Raw genomic sequence first — 22,239 nt, 5'->3', positions numbered from 1 at the left:
ATAAGGATCATGGAAGTCCTATTTGGCAAGTTTCCACTGAAAGAAGTAGGAGGGGAGAACCGTTTTTTAACTGATGCCATTTTTTGAAGGCTCTACATAACTTCTTGCTAAACCAAAAGGACCCTTTGTATATTTCAAAATGTTCATAATCTTTGAGATAATCAATATTATGCTTTGATATCACCAGTAATAAGATTACACTTTTCAGATCAAGCTCTATAAACATGCAAACACAGGACTATGTATTCTGTGGTTACTCATAATATCTTTATTATGTCCATCTGTCAGAATTACATAGTAAAAAATAGCTTTTTGAGCATTATTTAGTGCTTTTTTAAAAGTGAAGATACATAATTCAGGAAATAAACATACCAATGTCATACCTGTATTATATTAGATACTTGTAGTTTCCTAAAATATCCAAACTAATAAAAAATGAAGTTCATTTTACTTTTTTCATTTAAGTAATATGTATTTGGTTTAAGCTGAGCGTCCTGCAAAGTTGAATAATTACAGTTGCAGTAAGAGGAAAGTTGATGTAGAAGGCTGGCCATGCAGCAATTGTAGTGGTCAGTGGTTGAAGTATGATGACCCCTAAGATTCTCAGTGATAAACAGTTACAGTATGTACTTGAGAAGTATTCAAGTCCCATATTAGTAGCAAAAATACTGACACAGCCCTCCATGTAGCTACTGGGAGGCTCTAGGGCAAGCAAAGTCAAAAAGTGCCTGAAGTTTAGAGCTTAGTGGTTATGTAATCTGCCATTGTCGCTATTTATTTTTTTAAATGCCATATGATATCATTTAAAAATTACTAAATCTTATATTACACATATCTTTGCTGTGTTATTACATAAATGTAAAGGAAGCCCTCAGATAATTAGAACCTGAATATTTTCAGCAGGCCAAGGTAGATATTGCAGTCAGCTAAACTGCCACCTTGCGTTGGTGTGCTTATATCTATGTATAAAAAAAAAGAAGCACTTTCCCATTTTGTGCAACCTTGGTATATATTATAAAAAGCCCTTAGATTGCAAGCTGCTACATAAAGTTCTTGGACTTCCAGGTCCAGCTGAAGTCCTCTTGTAAAGTCTACTTTACATTCCAAAGTCTAAAATTATTTACTTGACCTGCGTGGTCTTTCCTCATATGGAGGCACTGGGTCCTGATAGATACTGATACAGGAGTCACTTGATGTCTTCAGGATTGCTTCTTCATATGGAGGAGGCAAACATATGGTAAGAAAAGAGGCATCCGGTACCAGTGTACAGTAATGAAAAGGTTCCGAGGTCCAAGGTAAGGTGGAAAAGAAGTCAATTTCTCTGTCTGGAAGGTTCTCCTGGAGACTTATGGCAAAGATTTGACCTTGTGGGATCTTACGCCGGCACCTCCGATAAAGGAACAGCACACAGAACCCTATCACCAGTAATGCAGTCGTTGGCAGTATGATGCACAAGAACGGCTGTAAGTCTTCTTTGGTGGAATTGATTTCATTGGGGTGCTTGCTCTGCATAAAGAAAGGAGGAGAAGCCTATTTCACCAATGTCTATTATATAAGCCAATTCAAACTGTGACGCACACTTAAATGTATTATGCCTGCACTGCACTTGTTAACAATGTGCAAGTCAGCTACATGGATGTAAACAGGTCATACAGTATATGAATAAAATCATTGATCAGGCCTAAGCTCTTAAAAATAAGTCTTTGTAGGCTTTATATAAATATCTTCAATCCAAAAGAGTTACTTGTGGATTTGACTACTGCTGCCCATTAAGGGACAATGGAATGTAAAAGATAAATTAATTTTCTGCAGAGCTGCCTATAAATTTGCATGCTTGGTTAGCCATAGACATTTTCTGTCAGGCAATCCCATTAAAGGACAGTGCAGGCAGACCATTATAAAGCTAGTCATAGGCATTAAATGGTGGTTACACTTGCTCTAGCTTTAAAACCAATAAAAGGCTCTTTTAAAATACTGGCAAAATGCCACAGCAATATGCAGCAGTCTAACCAATACAAATATACAATGCACACACACTGCTTAGCATCAGCTTCACAAATCTGAAACATTCTTCATTTCTTTACTTCAGGGGTATTCAAACTTTCAAAGAAAAGGGCCAGTTTACTGCCCTTCAAACTTTAAGGGGGCTGGATTGTGGCCAGTGGGAGTAGAAAATGCCCCAGCATATTAGTGGGTGATCAGTGGAAGTAAACAAATTACATCATTGGTATCAGTGGGAGGAATAGTGCCCTATGATTGGTGTCAGTTGTAGGAATAGTGCAACATCATTGGTGTCAGTGGGAGAATAGTGCCCCATCATTGGTGTCAGTGGGAGAATAGTGCCCCATCATTGGTGTTAGTGGGGGGAATTAGTTGCCCATCTCTGGTGTCAGTAGGAGGAATAGTACCCTATTGTTGGTGTCAGAGGGAGGAATAGTGCCCTGTTTTTGATGCCAGTAAAAAAAATAGTGCCTGATATCAGTGGAAAGAAGAGTGCCCTGAGGGCCGAATAAAGGAAAGCAAAGGGTCACATCCGGCCCACAGACTTCAGTTTGGAGACACTTGCTTTACATCATCAAGGGACCGTTGCATCAAAAATGAAACTTTAGTCTAGTAGTGCAATGAAGGTGCACAGGGTGTTTAGCATGTTGGTTTGTCATATAGACATTGCTTTATTAAACCAGTTTGCCCCTAGTTCCTTTTTAATATTCAGTTGTTTTTAAACCCTGCTTGTGATGCAGGACAGGTATTCCTAACCATACCCACTACAATTTATTTATTGTCACTCAATTTAGAAAGCCCAAAATGTCAGTAATCAAAGCCAGTGATCAGATTCAAATTTTCCTTTAATTTTGAGGTGCCCATAGACATTAGATGACAGCTTACCAATATGGCCATTATCTGCCAAAATGGCAGACAAGCTGATGTCTATGGGCCGGAGAACATTTGCCTAAAGTTGTGCTCTTGGAGGATAAAACACATTAGAAAACCTTGTCCAGGCACAAATCTGTGATAAGCTATTACCATTCCTGTTCAAGGGAAAACAGGCCTATAGGCATTGTAAAATGGTAGCACAAGTATAAACAGTGCCTTGAAAAAGTATTCATACCCCTTGACATTTTCCACATTTTGTCATGCTACAACCAAAAACATAAATGTATTTTATTAGGATTTTATGTGATAGACCAACACAAAGCGGGACATCATTTTCGGATGATGGATTGAACAGTGCTCTGTGAGATCTTCAAAGCTTGGGATATTTTTTTATAACCTAACCCTGCTTTTAACTTCTCCACAACTTTATCTCTGACCTGTCTGGTGTGTTCCTTGGCCTTCATGATGCTGTTTGTTCACTAAGGTTCTCTAAATTACACAACGGGTTGACTCTATTTACTAATTAGGTTACTTCTGAAGGCAATTGGTTCAACTAGATTTTAGTTAGGGGTATCATAGTAAAGGGGGCTGAATACAAATGCACGCCACACTTTTCAGATATTTATTTGTAAAACATTTTGAAAACCATTTATCATTTTCCTTTCACTTCACAATTTTGTACCACTTTGTGTTGGTCTATCACATAAAATCCCAATAAAGTACATTTAAGTTTTTGGTTGTAACATGACAAAATGGAAAATTTCAAGGGGTACGAATACTTTTTCAAGGCACTGTATGCCTACTCATTCATTAATGTCCATGACCAGCTCTGGTGGTGAATCTGCTATATCAAGTAGAGAGAGAGGAAGTTGCGCAATAGACGAAATATAAACAAACCACACACCTCACATGTGAAAAGCTTCTTAGCAATGGATTACTTATAACTCTATTTTTGGTCAAATCAGTGGACTTTCTGACAGTGGTTTCTAGATAGTTTTAGTGGTTAATTGATTAATCGTATATGTTGCCTGTAGCTGCCCTTAACATAATACTCTACAATAGAGTGGCACCCACAAATAAGACATTAAATCCTCACTTCTCCCACTGCTCAGGACGCTTTTCTCTGCAGTAGTGAAGATTAACTGCTGGTTGAAGATCCTGCAAATCCAACATATCAGAGGTGTTTGAAGTTTTTGGTCTTTCACTGCACTCACTGGTTCAATCCACCAGCCCTTACCTAACTGCTGTGTTCTTTAGTTACATAGGGGTCGGAGGGAAGAACCACAGTATGCAGCAGGGGGCAAGAAAATTGACACTGCCAGAGTGCTGCAAAATCTTTAGCCTACAGTTTCAGCATCGGGAGCAAAAGGAGTGCTGGATAATCACTGTTTACATTGTGGGGGGTCACTTTACTTTAGAGTATTATTTTAGCAGCAGAGTTACTTTAAATACTGACAGATATGAGTTACACAAGTTCTGACACCGATTAAACCCAGCTAAAATAAAAAGCCATTCCTTATCCTATACCATCTAAGAGTATCTGCACATAGGAGCTGTTGAACAATTCTTAAAGTTTCCTCTCTCATGTCACAGCTCTCAAGCAATCTTTAGATAGCAGCTGTGAAGATCCTGAGCAAAAAAATGAGTTCACCTTCACAAGTTTCATCTAAAATTACACAATACAGTATATTAGGTTTAGAAAGGAGAAGTAGGGCCAGAACTCACTTGGCCCTAATTCTCCTGTGGGTCACAGGAATGCTCTTAGTTCTGCACTCCTGTGAACCAAATTGAGCCCAACGCTCCATTGACCGCTCATCGGAGGGTTACTGACTGTCACTGGCTCTCTGCTCACTAAAGTGATAAAGTGAGAACTGAGTGATTAGTGCTCTTTGATTGCTCAGGTCTTGGTCTTATAGGAGGCAGGGGATAGATGCAGCATCACGCTGATACTGCATCCACCTTGGTGAGTATGTATGTTTGTTATTTTGAAATCTCATACTTCTCTTTTAAAGTGTATCTATACCCAAAAATTTTATAGTGTTGACTAGAGTAGGGATAGGGATCAAACTCATGTCAGGTTTTACTGCCATCTGGGACTCCTTTGAAAAGATTTCTTGACTTCCTGTTTGGTAAAAAGGTTGTGCCCAGGTCACTGACAGTTTTGGGACTCATACTAAACATCAGGGGCTGGGAGGATTGGCTCTTAATCATATGATTGTTGTGTTAAGCCTAGTACACATGGGCCGAATGTCATGCGACATCGGTCGGTTCAATAAAACCTGCCGACATTCGGTCTGTGTGTATGGCAGCCGGTCCAACAGAAAACCAGCAGCCGACGGGCTCCTGATCAGCGCTCTCAGCCAATGGCTGAGAACGCTGACCAGAGTGTTCTGGCAGGGGGCTGTCCCCCTGTCAGAACACAATAGCTCAGAAGGGAAGATCACTGCACTAACATCAAATTTTTAGTACAGTGGCTCCTACCTAAGCTGTGTTTTTTAGTAGGCTTCAGGCCAGGGGTCTCCAAACTATGGTCCTCCAATTGTTCAGGAACTACAATTTCCATCATGCCTAGTCATGTCTGTGAATGTCAGAGTTTTAGAATGCCTCATGGGACGTATAGTTCTGCGACAGCTGGAGGGCCGTAGTTTGGAGATCCCTGCTTAAGGCCCCTTTCACACATTCGGATTGTTCAGATCCACCTGTCAGTTTTTCAGGCGGATCTGAATGGATGCCCCATGCATCTCTATGGGGCAATGGATGTCAGTGGAGACATCAGTAGGCTATCTCAGTGATCAGTAATTATACATCCCGCCAGGGGCAGCCGGTCTATAGGGGGTGCAGGGGCTCCACCCCCCCCCCAATCTGTGGCCAAAAGAAAAAAAATACAATTTTCAGCCTACTAGGGGCACCGGACCTAGTGGTGGCTATGGGGGGGGTGTTTGCACCCCACGTGCATGCAGCCGAGGCGCCGATTGGCTGCCTTCTGGGGGTCATCGGAGCGCAGAGCAATGTGCCCCGACACTCCCCACTTTAGTGATGTCCTGGCTGTGATTGGTCCAGACTCCAGCCTGGACTAATCACACAGGAGGACATCTCGGGGCTGGGTGACGTGACGCGTGGGGGCGGTGCAATGCGTCAGTCACTCACCGTCCCGTCATCACGATCACCGTCAGACCAGAGGAGAGCCGGCGGCGGCGCGTGAGGAAGAAAAGGAACTCGTCGTTCGTATCGAGTAGTGTTCTTCTCGTCTGCGTCTCAGAAGACTCCGGGCCCACTCAGCAGCAGCAGCACACGGTCACCGCCTGTGAGAGGTAAATTAAGTGATGCCTCGGGGGGGGGGGGGGGGGGGGCGGCCCACACACTGCTAAGGGGGCACTCACACATGCAGGTCTCTGCATTGATGGGGGGGGGGCACGGCAGCTCACTGCATTGATGGGGCATGGGGGCACGGCAAGCTGGTCACTGATGATGGGGGCACGGCAAGCTGGTCAGTGGTCACTGCATTGATGGGGGGGGGTACGGCAGACAAGCTGGTCACTGCATTGATGGGGGATGGGGGCACGGCAAGCTGGTCACTGATGATGGGGGCATGGCAAGCTGGTCAGTGGTCACTGCATTGATGGGTTGGCACGGCAGACAAGCTGGTCACTGATGATGGGGGCACGGCAAGCTGGTCACTGCATTGATGATGGGGGCACGGCAGGCTGGTCACTGCATTGATGATGGGGGCACGGCAAGCTGGTCACTGCATTGATGATGGGGGCACGGCAAGCTGGTCACTGCATTCATGATGGGGGCACGTCAAGCTGGTCACTGCATTGATGACGGGGGCACGGCACGCTGGTCACTGCATTGATGATGGGGGCACGGCAAGCTGGTCACTGCATTGATGATGGGGGCACGGCACGCTGGTCACTGCATTGATGATGGGGGCACGGCAAGCTGGTCAATGCATTGATGATGGGGGCACGTCAAGCTGGTCACTGCATTGATGATGGGGGCACGGCTAGCTGGTCATGTCTAAGGCCTACATACACAGGGTATCTGTGGCCTATAAATATTAACAGCCTGTGTACAGTATATATCTGTGTTGGAGTTACTTCATGTGCAGACCTTTACTAATTTATGAGAGTTCAGTGTGCAGGCTCTAAATTATTTTACTTTTTAAATGGCATTGCTTTTCATAGGACAATTATTCCTCTTCAGAATATTAACTTTCTGTTTTAATAGTTTTACTGAATTTTATACCATCTTATACCAGGCCACTGTGTGCCATTTACTATTAATAAATATATAGTGCCAGGCCAGCAACCTGCTTAGCAGTGAGTGTACACAATATAAGACAGTGCAGGCCAGGCCAATTAAATTGTACATCAGGTAAAGTGCTATGCTAACTTAGCATAGCACTTTACCTGTTTACAATGTAATTGGCCTGGCCTGCACTGTTTTATATTGTGTACACTGCTAAGCAGGCTGCTGGCCTGGCTGACACTATATATATTATTAATAGTAAATGGCACACAGTGGCCTGGTATAAGATGGTTCCCAAGTTGTGGTTCCCAAAGTGCTATGCTAAGTGGGATTTGTGCTAGGGGGTCTGTACTGTGGGATTAGTGCTAGGGGGTCTGTACTGAGGGATTAGTGCTAGGGGGTCTGTACTGTGGGATTGGTGTTAGGGGGTCTGTACTGTGGGATTAGGGCTAGGGGGTCTGTACTGAGGGATTAGTGCTAGGGGGTCTGTACTGAGGGATTAGTGCTAGGGGGTCTGTATTGTGGGATTAATGCTAGGGGGTCTGTACTGTGGGATTTGTGCTAGGGGGCCTGTACTGTGGGGTTTGTGCTAGGAGGTCTGTACTGTGGGATTAGTGCTAGGGGGCCTGTACTGTGGGGTTTGTGCTAGGGGGCCTGCAATGTTGGATTAGTGCTAGGGGGTCTGTACTGTGGGATTAGTGCTAGGGGGTCTGTACTGAGGGATTACTGCTAGGGGGTCTGTACTGAGGGATTAGTGCTAGGGGGTCTGTACTGTGGGATTACTGCTAGGGGGTCTGTACCGTGGGATTAGTGCTAGGGGGTCTGTACTGAGGGATTAGTGCTAGGGGGTCTGTACTGAGGGATTAGTGCTAGGGGGTCTATACTGTGGGATTAGTGCTAGGGGGTCTGTACTGTGGGGTTTGTGCTAGGGGGCCTGTACTGAGAGATTAGTGCTAGGGGGCCTGCACTGTTGGATTAGTGCTAGGGTGTCTGTACTGTGGGGTTTGTGCTAGGGGGCCTGTACTGTGGGGTTTGTGCTAGGGGGTCTGTACTGTGGGAGTAGTGCTAGGGGGTCTGTACTGTGGGGTTTGTGCTGGGGGGCCTGTACTGTGGGGTTTGTGCTGGGGGGCCTGTACTGTGGGGTTTGTGCTGGGGGGCCTGTACTGTGGGGTTTGTGCTAGGGGGCCTGTACTGTGGGGTTTGTGCTAGGGGGCCTGTACTGTGGGGTTTGTGCTAGGGGGCCTGTACTGTGGGGTTTGTGCTAGGGGGCCTGTACTGTGGGGTTTGTGCTAGGGGGCCTGTACTGTGGGGTATGTGCTAGGGGGCCTGTACTGTGGGGTTTGTGCTAGGGGGCCTGTACTGTAGGGTTTGTGCTAGGGGACCTGTACTGTGGGGTTTGTGCTAGGGGGCCTGTACTGTGGGGTTTGTGCTAGGGGGCCTGTACTGTGGGGTTTATGCTAGGGGGCCTGTACTGTGGGGTTTGTGCTAGGGGGCCTGTACTGTAGGGTTTGTGCTAGGGGGCCTGTACTGTGGGGTTTGTGCTAGGGGACCTGTACTGTGGGGTTTGTGCTAGGGGGCCTGTACTGTGGGGTTTGTGCTAGGGGGCCTGTACTTTGGGGTATGTGCTAGGGGGCTTGTGCTGGGGGGGTCTGTATTGTGGGGTTTGTGCCACTCTCAGTCAGTGTATCCCATAATAGGGTGTCTCTCACAGTATATCCCATAATAGGGCCCCTGCTCCCTATTATGGGATATACTAGTACTGATGGACCTTTTAATATGTGATATATTGGGAGAATTTGTTCAGGGGTCAAAATGGAAGGGCGGGGTCTTGCGCCCCACCATCTTAAAACTTCACCAGCCGCCATTGCATCCCGCCCAGTGTTCTTTCTCCTTTTGAATGGAGAAAAAGACACATTGAAACTTATACACTTTACTACAGAAGAGAAGAAAGTAAAAAAGTATGTAAAAAAATAATTGAGTAATAAAGTATATATAAAATAGTTGGTGCAGAGTTTGACTTAGGTCGGTGTCAGGATTAGGGTCAAGGTTAGGGTAAAAAATCAGGATTGTTATAATTTAGATAAGATTTTCCTTCACTTCCTGTCTGATAAAAAAGGTTGTTTTCAGACACAAATTGAGACAAAATATCTCTCACAGAGCCCTAGATATTAGTAAAATTTCCTTTCCCCATTCTAGCCAAGAATAAAAAAAAGTTTCAGGTATAGACAAAGCTGCTGTTAGAAACCACAGGGCCCCGTACAGCCTACCCCCCCCCCCCCCCCCCAGAATTTATTAAGACAATATTTTCACTAACAATAAATTAAAATCATTATTAGCAGATACAAACATAACAGAGAACCTGTGTTAATTAGCTCTTTCATAATAGTTTTTTACATTTTAAAAAACAAAATGTATAATTTTTTTTAATGTTAAATATTTTTACAATTATTTTATTTTGCAATTTTTTAAATTATTTATTACAATGTTTAATTATTATTTTTTTTTACAATTTGTTATTTTTTACAGGACACTGAAAAGGGAGGCACGTGGCGAGAGGGGAGGGGGGATCAGAAGCAGGCAGAACAGAGGGGGGATCGGTGTCGGAGAAGCAATTACAGGAGCCATGCCCTGTGTCTGTGTCACTCCCTGCAGCAGCTGAAAGCTGGCAGGAGGGGGAGAAACTGGCTTTCAGCTGCTGCAGAGAGCCGCACAGGGCTTCCTTCTGTAATTGCCCCTCTGCCCAGCTGCACCAATTCTCCCTACTGTTGGGGCCCCCTTGTGTGCCAGTGCCCCCTACAGAAGGACTGGTGGTCCCACCCAATCAGCGGCCCTGGGTATAGATACACTTTAAAGTAGACCCTAACTGGACAACATGTATGTTTTAACCACTTATCATAAACAATTACCATGTTGGTTATTTCATAAAAAAACTTTCCAATTCTTATTTTCATCTCAGTGCTGTGGATCTCCTTCAAGTGGTTTTAAAGTCTCCTTTTTTTTTTTTCTTAAATAACATACATGTTATACTTACCTCCTCTGTGCAGTTGGTTTTGCATAGTGCAACCTGGATCCTTCTCTCCTCTGGTTCGCTGCTCCTAGCCTTTCCCTCCTATTGAGTGCCCCCACAGCAAGCAGCTTGCTGTGGGGGCAACCAACCAAGCTGCAGCTCCATGTGTCCATTCAGACGGGGAGCTGCCATTCGGCCCCACCCCCTCTCTCTCCTGATTGGCTCACTGACTTTGATTGACAGCCATGAAAGCCAATGGCGGCGGATGTTTTAACCAATCAGAAAAGAGAGTCCCGGGCGGCTGAGGGACTCGTGGACATTGCTGGACAGAGAGGGGACACAGGTAAGTATTAGGGGGTGCAGGGACAGCTGCTACACACAGAAGGCTTTTTATCTTAATGCATAGAATACATTAGGATAAAAATCTTTCTGCCTTTACAATTCCTTTCAGCCTCTTTTAGCTACCTTCTTGTTTTCCTGTACTCACTCCAGCATTGTTTGCACATCATTGCTCTTGACCAGCTTCCTGTAGTGACAACAATTGACCATGCCTCTGCAATATGTGTAGATGCAGCCGATTGCTGACTTCATCAGGGGCACATGCGATAGGGTGACAAAGCAGGGGAATAACTGGGAGACCGTTGTCATCCTATAACAGGAAATGCCTGACCAAAGTAATGTCATTTTAGGTAAGGTTTTATGTGTACTAGGGATCAGGCCTGCAGGCAATTAATGCAGACAGTTTATCTATATTCTGGCGCTTTTCCACTGCATAGAACCGTACCGGCTCGGCACGCTTTTGTGCTTTTCCACTGCGGTACCGCATGGTATAGGGTCGGAACGGTTTGGTACGGTACGGTATAGGTTTGCTTTTCCACTGCATGGAACCAAACGGTACGGTACGGTATGGCTCTGAAAAAACAGTACCTACTCGATTGTGGTTCCAACAGGTACCAAACTGGTACCATATCCCACAATCCTTTGCATGCAGTCACTACTAGCCACTGATTGGTCAGAGAATCACACCCACCCCGTTGTTATCCCACCCACTTAACTTTAGTACTACTTTACTGGAAAAGCAAACCTATACCGTACCGTACCGAACCGTTCCGACACTATACCATGCGGTACCGCAGTGGAAAAGCAAACCGGGCCAAGCAGGGCCGAGTAGAGCCTAGCCGGTACTTGCAGTGGAAAAGTGCCATTAGTGCCTAAAAAGTAAAAGTCATTTTTCAGATAGCTTACAGTAATACTGTAGTAGAAGATACCCTTTTTTAATGTACCAATAAGCTCTTATATGTTTGTATTCTAGGTATATTTAAATAGTTATTTCTATGTTCAAAATAATTAATGCTGAAGAACAACTATCACATGATGTAAACTATTTTAACAAAGTTCTGGCAAAATTTTAATTAGGTTGAAAAATGAAAAGCCATATTTGGGCTAGTCTGTATGGCCTATGGGATGAGCACCTATCATGCACTCTCTAAAGACTCCCTTCTAGATAAAGTAGGGGTGTGCCATATGTCTGTTCAGCATGGATTGCTTCATGGCTTTCACCGTAATATACACATTTTATAAGGTTGACCAAAGCATACTATAAATTATTATAAGATGATAATATTTTCTCACTTTGTTTATTATTTGATACTATATTACTATTTATGTGTTCATTTTGTAGTCTCACCAGATTGTAATGCTCTGCAAAATATTTTTGCAGTTTAAAAATAAGAGAGAGGATTATACATTTGAAATATATATATATTTTTTTATCTTAAAACATTTTCACATCGGATATAACTTCTAAAAGGGGAAGATAATACAACAGATGGGTTTAACCCCTTCATAATCATAGTCCACAAAGAGTCTTGTTGTGTTTAATAATTTATTGATGATTCTTTTTCTTGTTTCCTCATAGCTATTTTTTTCCACTGTCGTTTTTTCAATTTCAGCATTCTATCTCTCTTCAGCTATCACATTGTTCTGCTTTAGATTTTCACCCTTACAGGCAAACACACAGTATTGATTGTTATTCCTGTCATTCTTCCCGAGACACTGAGTGAAGATAAAATATGGCCAGTTATCCTGTTTGTTATATCTGCTGCTTTTTTTGTTTTTCTAAAAAAAACTACTTTAATGACATCCACAATTTCCAGGTATTTTAGACAATATATGCCATTAGTTAGATATTATTTTGATAAGAAAGTTGCTTGTACATACATTAGTACATTTATATTCTACAGTATTGTACAGTTTTTTGTATGTACTGTTTCAAGATCTCTATCTGACCATATTGCTCAAGGCCATGACTATGAAAAACAGTACTATTGCACTTCCTTTCTCCTTTAAACAACAAAGCTAGTTTATAAATTTGAGTTCATAATAATTTTGACAATATATATATATATATATATATATATATATATATATATATATATATATATATATATATATATATATATATATATATATACATATACATATACATATACATATACATATATGTGTGTGTATGTATGTATGTATATGTATGTGTGTGTATGTGTATATATATATATATATATATATATAAACATTTTTCTGATGTATACTTCACAAATATGTATTATTATTGTACATACCAATAGTGCCTTTATATATAATTTTTATATTTTAAGGGTCATATATGTCTATATAGGAAAGAAACGAGTGACAATGTTTTCAAACGATAATGTTAAACTTTGGAACTTTTATATCAACTAAATAATTATTTTTAACATGTTATGCTATATTTTGAGAGTATTTTGCAATCGATCAGGTAAAAAGTGATTAGAGTTATTTAATTTGTATTTTTTTATTTTAATATTATTAATATATATATTTTCTTTTTTTTCACAGAATGTATCTTCTAAATGTCTCCTGCTTACAGTTCTAACTAGCATTTTCACAAACATAGTTTTTTAACATTAATTTGTTCTTTGCTGCACTTATTAATTGTGGATGAGCAAGTTACTGTTGAGTTGTTTCAGAGCCTCTAAGTTGCTTTATCATTCACTCCTTAGCTACCTAACTTCAACTACAGCCTAGCTCCAGTCTGTAACTGAAGTCCTATCAATTCGTTTTTTAAGCTGCACATTGAAACCTAAGAAATCTTCAGAACTCTAAAAATGAAAGAGACCCCTTGCTTTTCTAACTTTTTTTTTCAATCAAATAATTCACCCAAACCACTCAACGTTATTAACAAAATCCTATGCAACCATACTATTGGATATAGTAAAGTATTATAAAATCAGACGTTAATGACTGTCTGCAATGCCTAATCCTATATATCCACTATCCAGCTTGTCTCAGAGAATAAACTAACATATCCTTCAATAACCCGTGTTACATGTACATTTGCCATTTTAACTCTTCTTTGTATCTGAACTGCTAATCTTTTTTGTCAAATGTTTTTTTTTTCTAGTATTTACTTTTATTTTTAGGCATGTTTAAAATTTTTCTTTATTCACAAACAGCAACTTTTTACATGACCGCTAAAATATAATTTTGATATTAAACAGGATGCAACTTAAAATACAAATATAAATTCTCTAAATTTGCAGCATCAATGTATACTATTTAAAATAACTAAAAAAATAAAATATGAAACTATTAACTTTTTTTGCTTATGATGGTAACAGTGGAAAATACTTTATATTTAATTATGCATTTTAATTGATAACATTCTTATAATTTTCTGTGATTTTAGTTTTAAATGTACATTTTCTGAAACAAACGTATACTTTCATTTGGTATCAAAAAACATCTTAGCAACTATGTAGCAAATGTATTTATTTGAAATTTTTTTTTTTACAATAGATCTTAAAAAAAAATGTTTTAAATCATAAACAATAAGTAGTTACTGTGTCACAACTAATAAACAATATATACAGTAAATAATGCACAGTATATAGTTAGTCATATGTTTAACTTGTAGTTTATAGATTAAGCAGTTAAATCTCTTTAAAATTATTTTATTATTAAATATTTAAATCTGCACAGAGGAATTTCTTTACAATCATTTTATTACTTTATGTTTAAAACTGCACATAGGAATATTTATTTACAATCATACTATTATTTACTATTTGTTCCAAATATGTATTTACCTACCTGCAGCTTGGTTTCTTCAATTGGTAGTCCAGGTTCGCTTGTCATCCACTCATAGCTGCCCCTGCCTGCATGTCCAAATTTACTCCAGCTGCTGTCCAAGAGCCACCGCATTCTCTCAACTGATGTTTCTGTTGCCTAAATTCCAATTCACAAGGTGCCGACTTTCCCACAATCCCTCTCTGCGCCTGCCTTGACACAGCTGGAGGCCTCAGAGCTAATGATCATTGGTATAAGTTCTCTTGTGTTATTAACAGCGGTGAAAAAAAAAAAACCACGGTTAGGCTACACTATCAGCCCAACTCAATCTCTCTGGATTTGTTACGGTGGCCTACATTACCAGAGAGCTGGCATCAGGTATCAGAGAAGGGCAGAGCTGTGATTGGACGGTTTTCTGCATTAGGATTATTAAAGGGGAATTTGCCAGCGCATGGTCTGATTCTGAAGAGATAACCTTCTAAATTTAGATTATGTAGTATAAGAAACCCTTTAAAACCACCCAACGCAATACAAAACAATAAAAGTCTGTTTTTTTTTTCTCACTATTTCTAGCATGTGAACCGCAGATGTAAACAGTGAAGTGTTGTTCAGAGAAGAGCAATAAAGGTCAGAGGCAGCAAGGACATGGGCTAAGTGACATGCTGAATTATTTAGAACCATTAGCATTTAGATGTTAATGATAAATCTGTGGAAAGCTTTTAGCCTATAAAAGGTTCTCGCTATTTGGAATATATGATTACGCGCAGACTGCAAAAACCAGAGTCACAAACTACTGGTGCAAACAATATTCCCTAAGGATCAGCTTTAACTCCTTCTACCTCTGGTTCATGTCCCTATTGGACAATATCTAATATCTGTGGATTTTTACTTACCTAATATTGTTTGATTTGCATACCTTTGCATCCTTTACACAGGACTGGATTTGTATTTTCTGCCATTCTGGGCTAACTGTAAGTATTGTCTGTGCATACCCCTTCGACCACTCTCACTTTCTCTCTTGCTGTGTATATATATATTTTTTTTTATTAATTATTTATTACAGGTACTTATATAGCACCATCAATTTACGCAGCACATTACATATACTGAACAAAATTATAAATGCAACACTTGTTTTTGCTCCCATTTTTCAGGAGCTGAACTCAAAGATCTAAGAAAACCGGAATTCACCCGTGAAGAGAACACCTCTCCAAAGTAGCAGACCCCATTTAATGTAAGCATTTGCCTACTCAAGTGGGCTACGACGACGAACTGCAGTCAGGTCGAGACCCCGATGAGGACGACGAGCATGCAGATGAGCTTCCCTGAGACGGTTTCTGACAGTTTGTGCAGAAATTCTTTGGTTATGCAAACCAATTGTTGCAGCAGCTGTCTGGGTGGCTGGTCTCAGACGATCTTGGAGGTGAAGATGCTGGATGTGGAGGTCCTGGGCTGGTGTGGTTACACGTGGTCTGAGGTTGTGAGGCCGGTTTGATGTACTGCCAAATTCTCTGAAATGCCTTAGGAGACGGCTTATGGTAGAGAAATGAACATTCAGAGCAACAGCTCTGGTGGACATTCCTGCAGTCAGCATGCCATTTGCATGCTCCCTCAAAACTTGCAACATCTGTGGCATTGTGCTGTGTGATAAAACTACACATTTTAGAGTGGCCTTTTATTGTGGCCAGCCCAAGGTACACCTGTGCAATAATCATGCTGTCTAATCAGCATCTTGATATGCCACACCTGTCAGGTAGATGGATTATCTCGGCAAAGGAGAAGTGCTCACTAACACAGATTTAGACAAATTTGTGTACAATATCTGAGAGAAATAGGCCTTTTGTGTACATAGAAAAAGTCTTAGATCTTTGAGTTCAGCTCATGAAAAATAGGGGCAAAAACAAAAGTGTTACGTTTATAATTTTGTTCAGTGTATATACTATACACATATACAGATATTTTTAGTACCAAGTGTGGCCACTGCACTCAAAGAAATATATACAAGTCCAAAACAGGTGTAAAAGAACTCAAGGGTCCTGCAGCGGAGATGAATAAAAATGAACAGTGTTTAATCGTTGATGTTGACATTTTGATGAAGCTCAGTCCATCTTTCTTAAGAAGTCTGATGGTGAGCATGTGGATCATCTTCCACATAGAGTGGACCTCATGCATGCTCCCATTACCTCCTTCATATCATGTACCTGATGACCAGGCCATCGATCTCTGTAATGTGGGTTCAGATCTGTTTTCTATTGGATGCTGCCTGCTAGGGAGGGAGCCAGACATCGACCCCCTCGCTACCGGAGAACCTTTCACCTTAACAGGTACCATGCCTCATGCATGCTCTCATTACCTCCTTCATATCCTGTACCTCATGACCAGGCCATCAATATCTGTAATGTGGGTTCAGATCTTGTTTCTATTGGATGCTGCCTGCTAGGGAGGGAGCCAGACATCGACCCCCTCGCTACCGGAGAACCTTTCACCTTAACAGGTATCATGCCTTACTAGTAGTTACTCCAAGAAACTACTCACCTTCTCCTTGTCTGTCCAAGGTAACCCTCTTTTGTAACAATGTTTCTTCATACAGACCCTGGTTCTTTAGATACGCCAGAACTAACATGCACCCCTGTGAATAACTTCAGACTGGGGCTTAAAACAATTAATGAAAATTTTACTGAACAGGTTGCAGTATACAGTTCAATATAAACAACATCCTTCTCCTAACCCTAACTATCATGATGTGGCTGGCTAGGCATACCTCTGTGAGACCATTATGGCATTATCCATAACTTGGATGTCTCTGAAAGTCAGCGGACTGCAAAACGCAGTGTTCCCAATACACAAGCATAGTAGAACCAACTAGTTCAGTAAGGAAGCCCCTGGACCTTACTGAACTAATTGGTTCTACAGCACAGATGGGCCGGATAGGACCCAAATCCTGGGAACTGAGCTTACAGAATTTAACCCTTTCCCCCAGCCTAGGTCAACCGCTAGCTTATGAGAACCAAACACGGTTAAACCTGCCTACAAGCAGGTACAAGTGCCTCCATTATTTTGGAGGTCAGCAGGTGGAAGTGCCCGTGGACTACAGATGGAAAATCCCCCATTACATTGGTGGTTAATGGGGAGAAATATCTCAATAATGTTGGAGGTCGATAGAAAAAGGAACTCCTCTTTATGTTAGTGGACAGTGGAAGGAAGACATAGCAAAAGCATTAGAGTCAGTAATGGGACCATTTTTTTTTTAACTGTGTTAGCATAAGAAAATGGTACTAAATGAAATATTTAGTTAAAATATATTTATTTCAAATCCTGTTCTCTTGAAATTTCACATGGCCGTATATTATTGAGGACAACTATTAGGTTAATTTTTACAATTATATTACTAGTTTCATTGTTTAAAGCGGTTGTAAAGGTTCAATATTTTTTTTCCTTAATGCACTCTCTGCATTAAGGAAAAAAAAGTCCTAGTAATTGTATCACCCCCTTACTCCATGTATACCTGCCTGTCAGCACTGGACCGAGTCCTATCTAAATCCAGCACTGTGCCCATCTGCAGCCTCTCTCTTCTCTCTCTGCTCACAGAGGCAGAAGTGGAAACTATTGGCTCCTGCTGCTGTCAATCAAATCCGGTGAGCAAAGAGGTGGGCTGAGTTGCTGTGTCAATAGATGCACACAGTCAGACTGGAAATTGAGCTGCCAGTAGTAGAGCCAGTCATGCCTCTTCCAATAACAAGCAAATCTAATCAGTAAAAGTGGTAGATACATGGTTGGGGAAAAACCATATTACACTGGCAAGGGGTAATTAAAATAATGAGATCTATTCAGATGACTTAAAGTAGACCTAAACCCTCCTTTACAGCCAAGGAAGCTGTCATCTTATCCTCCGTTTGATTAGCATTTGCCATGATCCTGCACGTGTTAAAAGTTATAATACCAGCCATTTGATGGATTGGCAGTTCAGTGAAGGCTGAACTCCGGGCAGAATATTTATTAGTTGGCAATATTGGTGCTGTCATACCTAGGTACAATGTGCCACTTGTTTCTCTCCCCACTGTGTAATATCTGATAAATCCAGGGTGCATTATTTGAATCTAGAAACTCAACCATGTAGCTAATTTTTGTTCAAGTATCGTACAGTGCTCCTTGAAACAACCACACCTTCTTCTTTTTCTAGAGCAGCCTGTATCATGATTCTTTGTATTCTGAACAATTCTTCTGACAGTTGTGGCTGCAATTTTTCTTAGCCTCCCTGACCTTGGCTTGGTATCAAGACATTTCTGAATTTTCCACTGCTTAACCTCCCTGGCGGTATGATTATGTCAGGAATTATTTACCAAAAGCGGTACAATTTTTTGCATGGAAATTTGGCTTATGTATTAAAGGCCTACAATTCTTAGTAAATACTTACTTAAAACTTACCAAAACAAGACTCTAGTAGACATCCCAGATGTGATAAATTTGAAACACAAACACATGAATTATAATCTAATCAATAATATAATTTTATTCAATAATGCAATGAAAAATAATGAAATTTGTCAAACAAAGAAATACACATCCTGAGTGTGAAACAGTTTGGAGCATGGAACTAGACAAAGTCCGATGTTGCAATCAGGACAATAGTACCTTGTTTCCTTTCAGACTTTTCTTCCATTGCCATCCTTCTTAGAACAGCAAACGACGCACATCCTGGTAGGCGCTAACTTTCTTGCGGTTGGCGGTACAAAGTCTACAAAATGACGGCCTGTCAGGCATTCTGGATTGCCAACGTCAACAGCGCGTCGTCCGGGTCTGTTAAGCAGATACTGATGGCGTCGGGTGGTTGACGAAAATCTGCTCAGCCACCTTCCAGATAAAGTCCGAATGAACAAGAGGTATGGTAGTGACATCCCAGATGTGATAAATTTGAAACACAAACACATGAATTATAATCTAATCAATAATATAATTTTATTCAATAATGCAATGAAAAATAATGAAATTTGTCAAACAAAGAAATACACATCCTGAGTGTGAAACAGTTTGGAGCATGGAACTAGACAAAGTCCGATGTTGCAATCAGGACAATAGTACCTTGTTTCCTTTCAGACTTTTCTTCCATTGCCATCCTTCTTAGAACAGCAAACGACGCACATCCTGGTAGGCGCTAACTTTCTTGCGGTTGGCGGTACAAAGTCTACAAAATGACGGCCTGTCAGGCATTCTGGATTGCCAACGTCAACAGCGCGTCGTCCGGGTCTGTTAAGCAGATACTGATGGCGTCGGGTGGTTGACGAAAATCTGCTCAGCCACCTTCCAGATAAAGTCCGAATGAACAAGAGGTATGGTAGTGTTTGCTTTATAAAGGATATAGGCGTTCCAAAGGCACTGTTCAAGGAGATGCCTGAAAATCTTTTTGAAGTACTTTTTTTGTTGCTTCCGCATCGCCGGGTAAAATGTCATTGCCTGATCGGCTCGGTTCGACACCTCCCATTGTGTGATTATAGTCGATCACGATCACGACGACGCTTCAGCACATCTGTTCCGTGTTTTGTGCGGACCATGGCAGTGGAGGTGCTGTGCACGGTGCTCATGAGACACACGTCCTTTTTGTCTCGCCACCGCATTGCCATCATTTTACCCTTGTGAAAGGCAACCATCTCTCCTTTTTTTAGCTTTTTCCTGCTAAACATTGATGGCATGTCACGCCGGTTTGGCCTAACAGTACCATACCCATCAGTTTTGTTTAGGAGCAAAACTTCATAAAGTTCCGGAGAGGTGTAAAAATTGTCCGTTGTCACACAATATCCCTGGTTCAGCAGTGGGTCCAGGAGTGAAAGAACAGAGGATGTGGCCATCCCATAGCCACTGTACCTGGGATTGAACTTGGTACCTTTCCCGGTGTAAATGATAGCATTCCATATATATCCTGTGGATGATTCACAGAGCATATAAAATTTGATCCCGAACCGCGCTCTTTTGGATGCAATAAATTGTATCCAGCTCAGGCATCCCTTGTAGGCCATCAGACTTTCATCCACACTGACATCCCTGTCTGGCACATAGGTCCGCTGGAAGTTGGTGACAATCATTTGGCACACCTCCCAGATTTTTTTGAGTTTGCGCGCAGGATGCGTGGCCTCATCAAACTCTTCGTTGTTGGAGAAGTGTAAATTTTTCATGATCAGTGAAAAACGATATTCGGACATCACTGTGCCAAAAAATGGAGTGGCCAGCATCTTATTGGTGGTCCAATACCATTTCTAGAGTGGTTTCCCCACCACCCCCTGAAGGATGATGAGTCCCAGAAACTGCCAGATGTCCTCTTTACTGACCGGTTCCCATTTTCTGGATCGGGAAAATCTGGCACGCAGCGTAGCGGATTGCTGCTCATAGTAGCGGTTGGTTTCAGTGACGATTTTTAGAATTACCTTCTCAGTTAGAAATGATTTGGTGTTTGGTTAATATATGTGCATGCCCTTTTGTGATACATTTTTGTTAGCGGTATCACACTATATACATATTTTCTTTTTTTGGCTGCCTTCAACATCTTTGTTCGGATGAGGGACCCCTCCTCCTTCTTCTTCTGAAGATCATACATCTATGAAACAAAGTCTGGCGACGCCTTCTTTAGAGACATCTTACATCACTTTCTATTGGTCTAATTGCCATTGTCTAATTACCGTAAGGTAGTGTAAGTCCACTTGTTCTGGTAAGCGCAGTGGCGGCTGGTGTGCAAAAAGAAAAATGTAATAGGTATTGCTTTGCGGCACAAAACGCGGTAAAAAATTGTGTGACTTTGAGGTCATGGTACAGGCATGGCACAGGTGATGGTACAGGCATGGCACAGGCATGGCACAGATGATGGTATAGGCATGGCACATGTGATGGTATAGGCATGGCACAGGTGATGGTACAGGCATGGCACAGGTGATGGTACAGGCATGTCACAGGTTATGGTAAGGGCATGGCACAGGTCATGGCACAGGCATGTCACAGGTGATGGTATAGGCATGTCACAGGTCATGGTAAGGGCATGTCACAGGTCATGGTACAGGCATGGCACAGGTCATGGTAAGGGCATTTCACAGGTCATGGTAAGGGCATGGCACAGGTCATGGTAAGGGCATGGCACAGGTCATGGCACAGGCATGTCACAGGTGATGGCATAGGCATGTCACAGGTCATGGTAAGGGCATGTCACAGGTCATGGTACAGGCATGGCACAGGTCATGGTAAGGGCATGGCACAGGTCATGCGGCACAGGTCATGGTAAGGGCATGGCACAGGTCATGGTAAGGGGGTGTCACAGGTCATGGTAAGGGCATGTCACAGGTCATGGTAAGGGCATGGCACAGGTATGTCACAGGTCATGGTAAAGGCATGGCACAGGTCATGGTAAGGGCATTACATAGGTCATGGCAAGGGCATGGCACAGGTCATGGCAAGGGCATGGCACAGGTCATGGCACAGGCATGTCACAGGTGATGGTATAGGCATGTCACAGGTCATGGTAAGGGCATGGCACAGGTCATGGTAAGGGCATGGCACAGGTCATGGCACAGGCCTGTCACAGGTGATGGTATAGGCATGTCACAGGTCATGGTAAGGGCATGTCACAGGTCATGACACAGGTCATGGTACAGGTCATGGTACAGGCATGGCACAGGTCATGGTAAGGGCATGGCACAGGTCATGGTAAGGGCATGGCACAGGTGAGGGTATAGGCATGTCACAGGTCATGGTAAGGGCATGGCACAGGTCATGGCACAGGCATGGCATAGGTGATGGTATAGGTATGTCACAGGTCATAGTAAGGGCATGTCACAGGTCATGGTAAGGGCATGTCACAGGTCATGGTAAGGGCATGGCACAGGTCATGGTAAGGGCATGGCACATGGTAAGGGCATGAGCAGGATACATCCAAACAGTGAGGCAGTACCTGTTGTAGGAGCCAGGGGGGTGGATGGAAACGTCTCTCCAGTCTCTCAGATGGCTTGGGGCAGCCGCACAAG

General features: G+C 42.1%; 1 protein-coding gene across 1 annotated transcript; it reads right to left on the bottom strand.

Moving 5' to 3' along the window:
* Positions 1 to 485: 485 nt before the first annotated feature.
* SMIM28 (small integral membrane protein 28) lies at positions 486 to 14,585 on the bottom strand. The gene is made up of 2 exons (XM_082249726.1): positions 14,264 to 14,585; positions 486 to 1,506 (listed from the first exon to the last, which is right to left on the bottom strand). Exons 1-2 carry the CDS (start codon positions 14,372 to 14,374, stop codon positions 1,117 to 1,119), a joined length of 501 nt encoding a protein of 166 aa, XP_082105852.1. The 5' UTR covers positions 14,375 to 14,585; the 3' UTR covers positions 486 to 1,116.
* Between the last annotated feature and the right edge of the window lie 7,654 nt (positions 14,586 to 22,239).

The sequence above is a fragment of the Pelophylax lessonae genome (genome assembly GCF_965119305.1).
Source record: "Pelophylax lessonae genome assembly, chromosome: 3".
NCBI lineage: Eukaryota > Metazoa > Chordata > Amphibia > Anura > Ranidae > Pelophylax > Pelophylax lessonae.
Note: the sequence above shows the minus strand (reverse complement) of the source record. Positions and strands in the feature narration are given on the sequence as shown.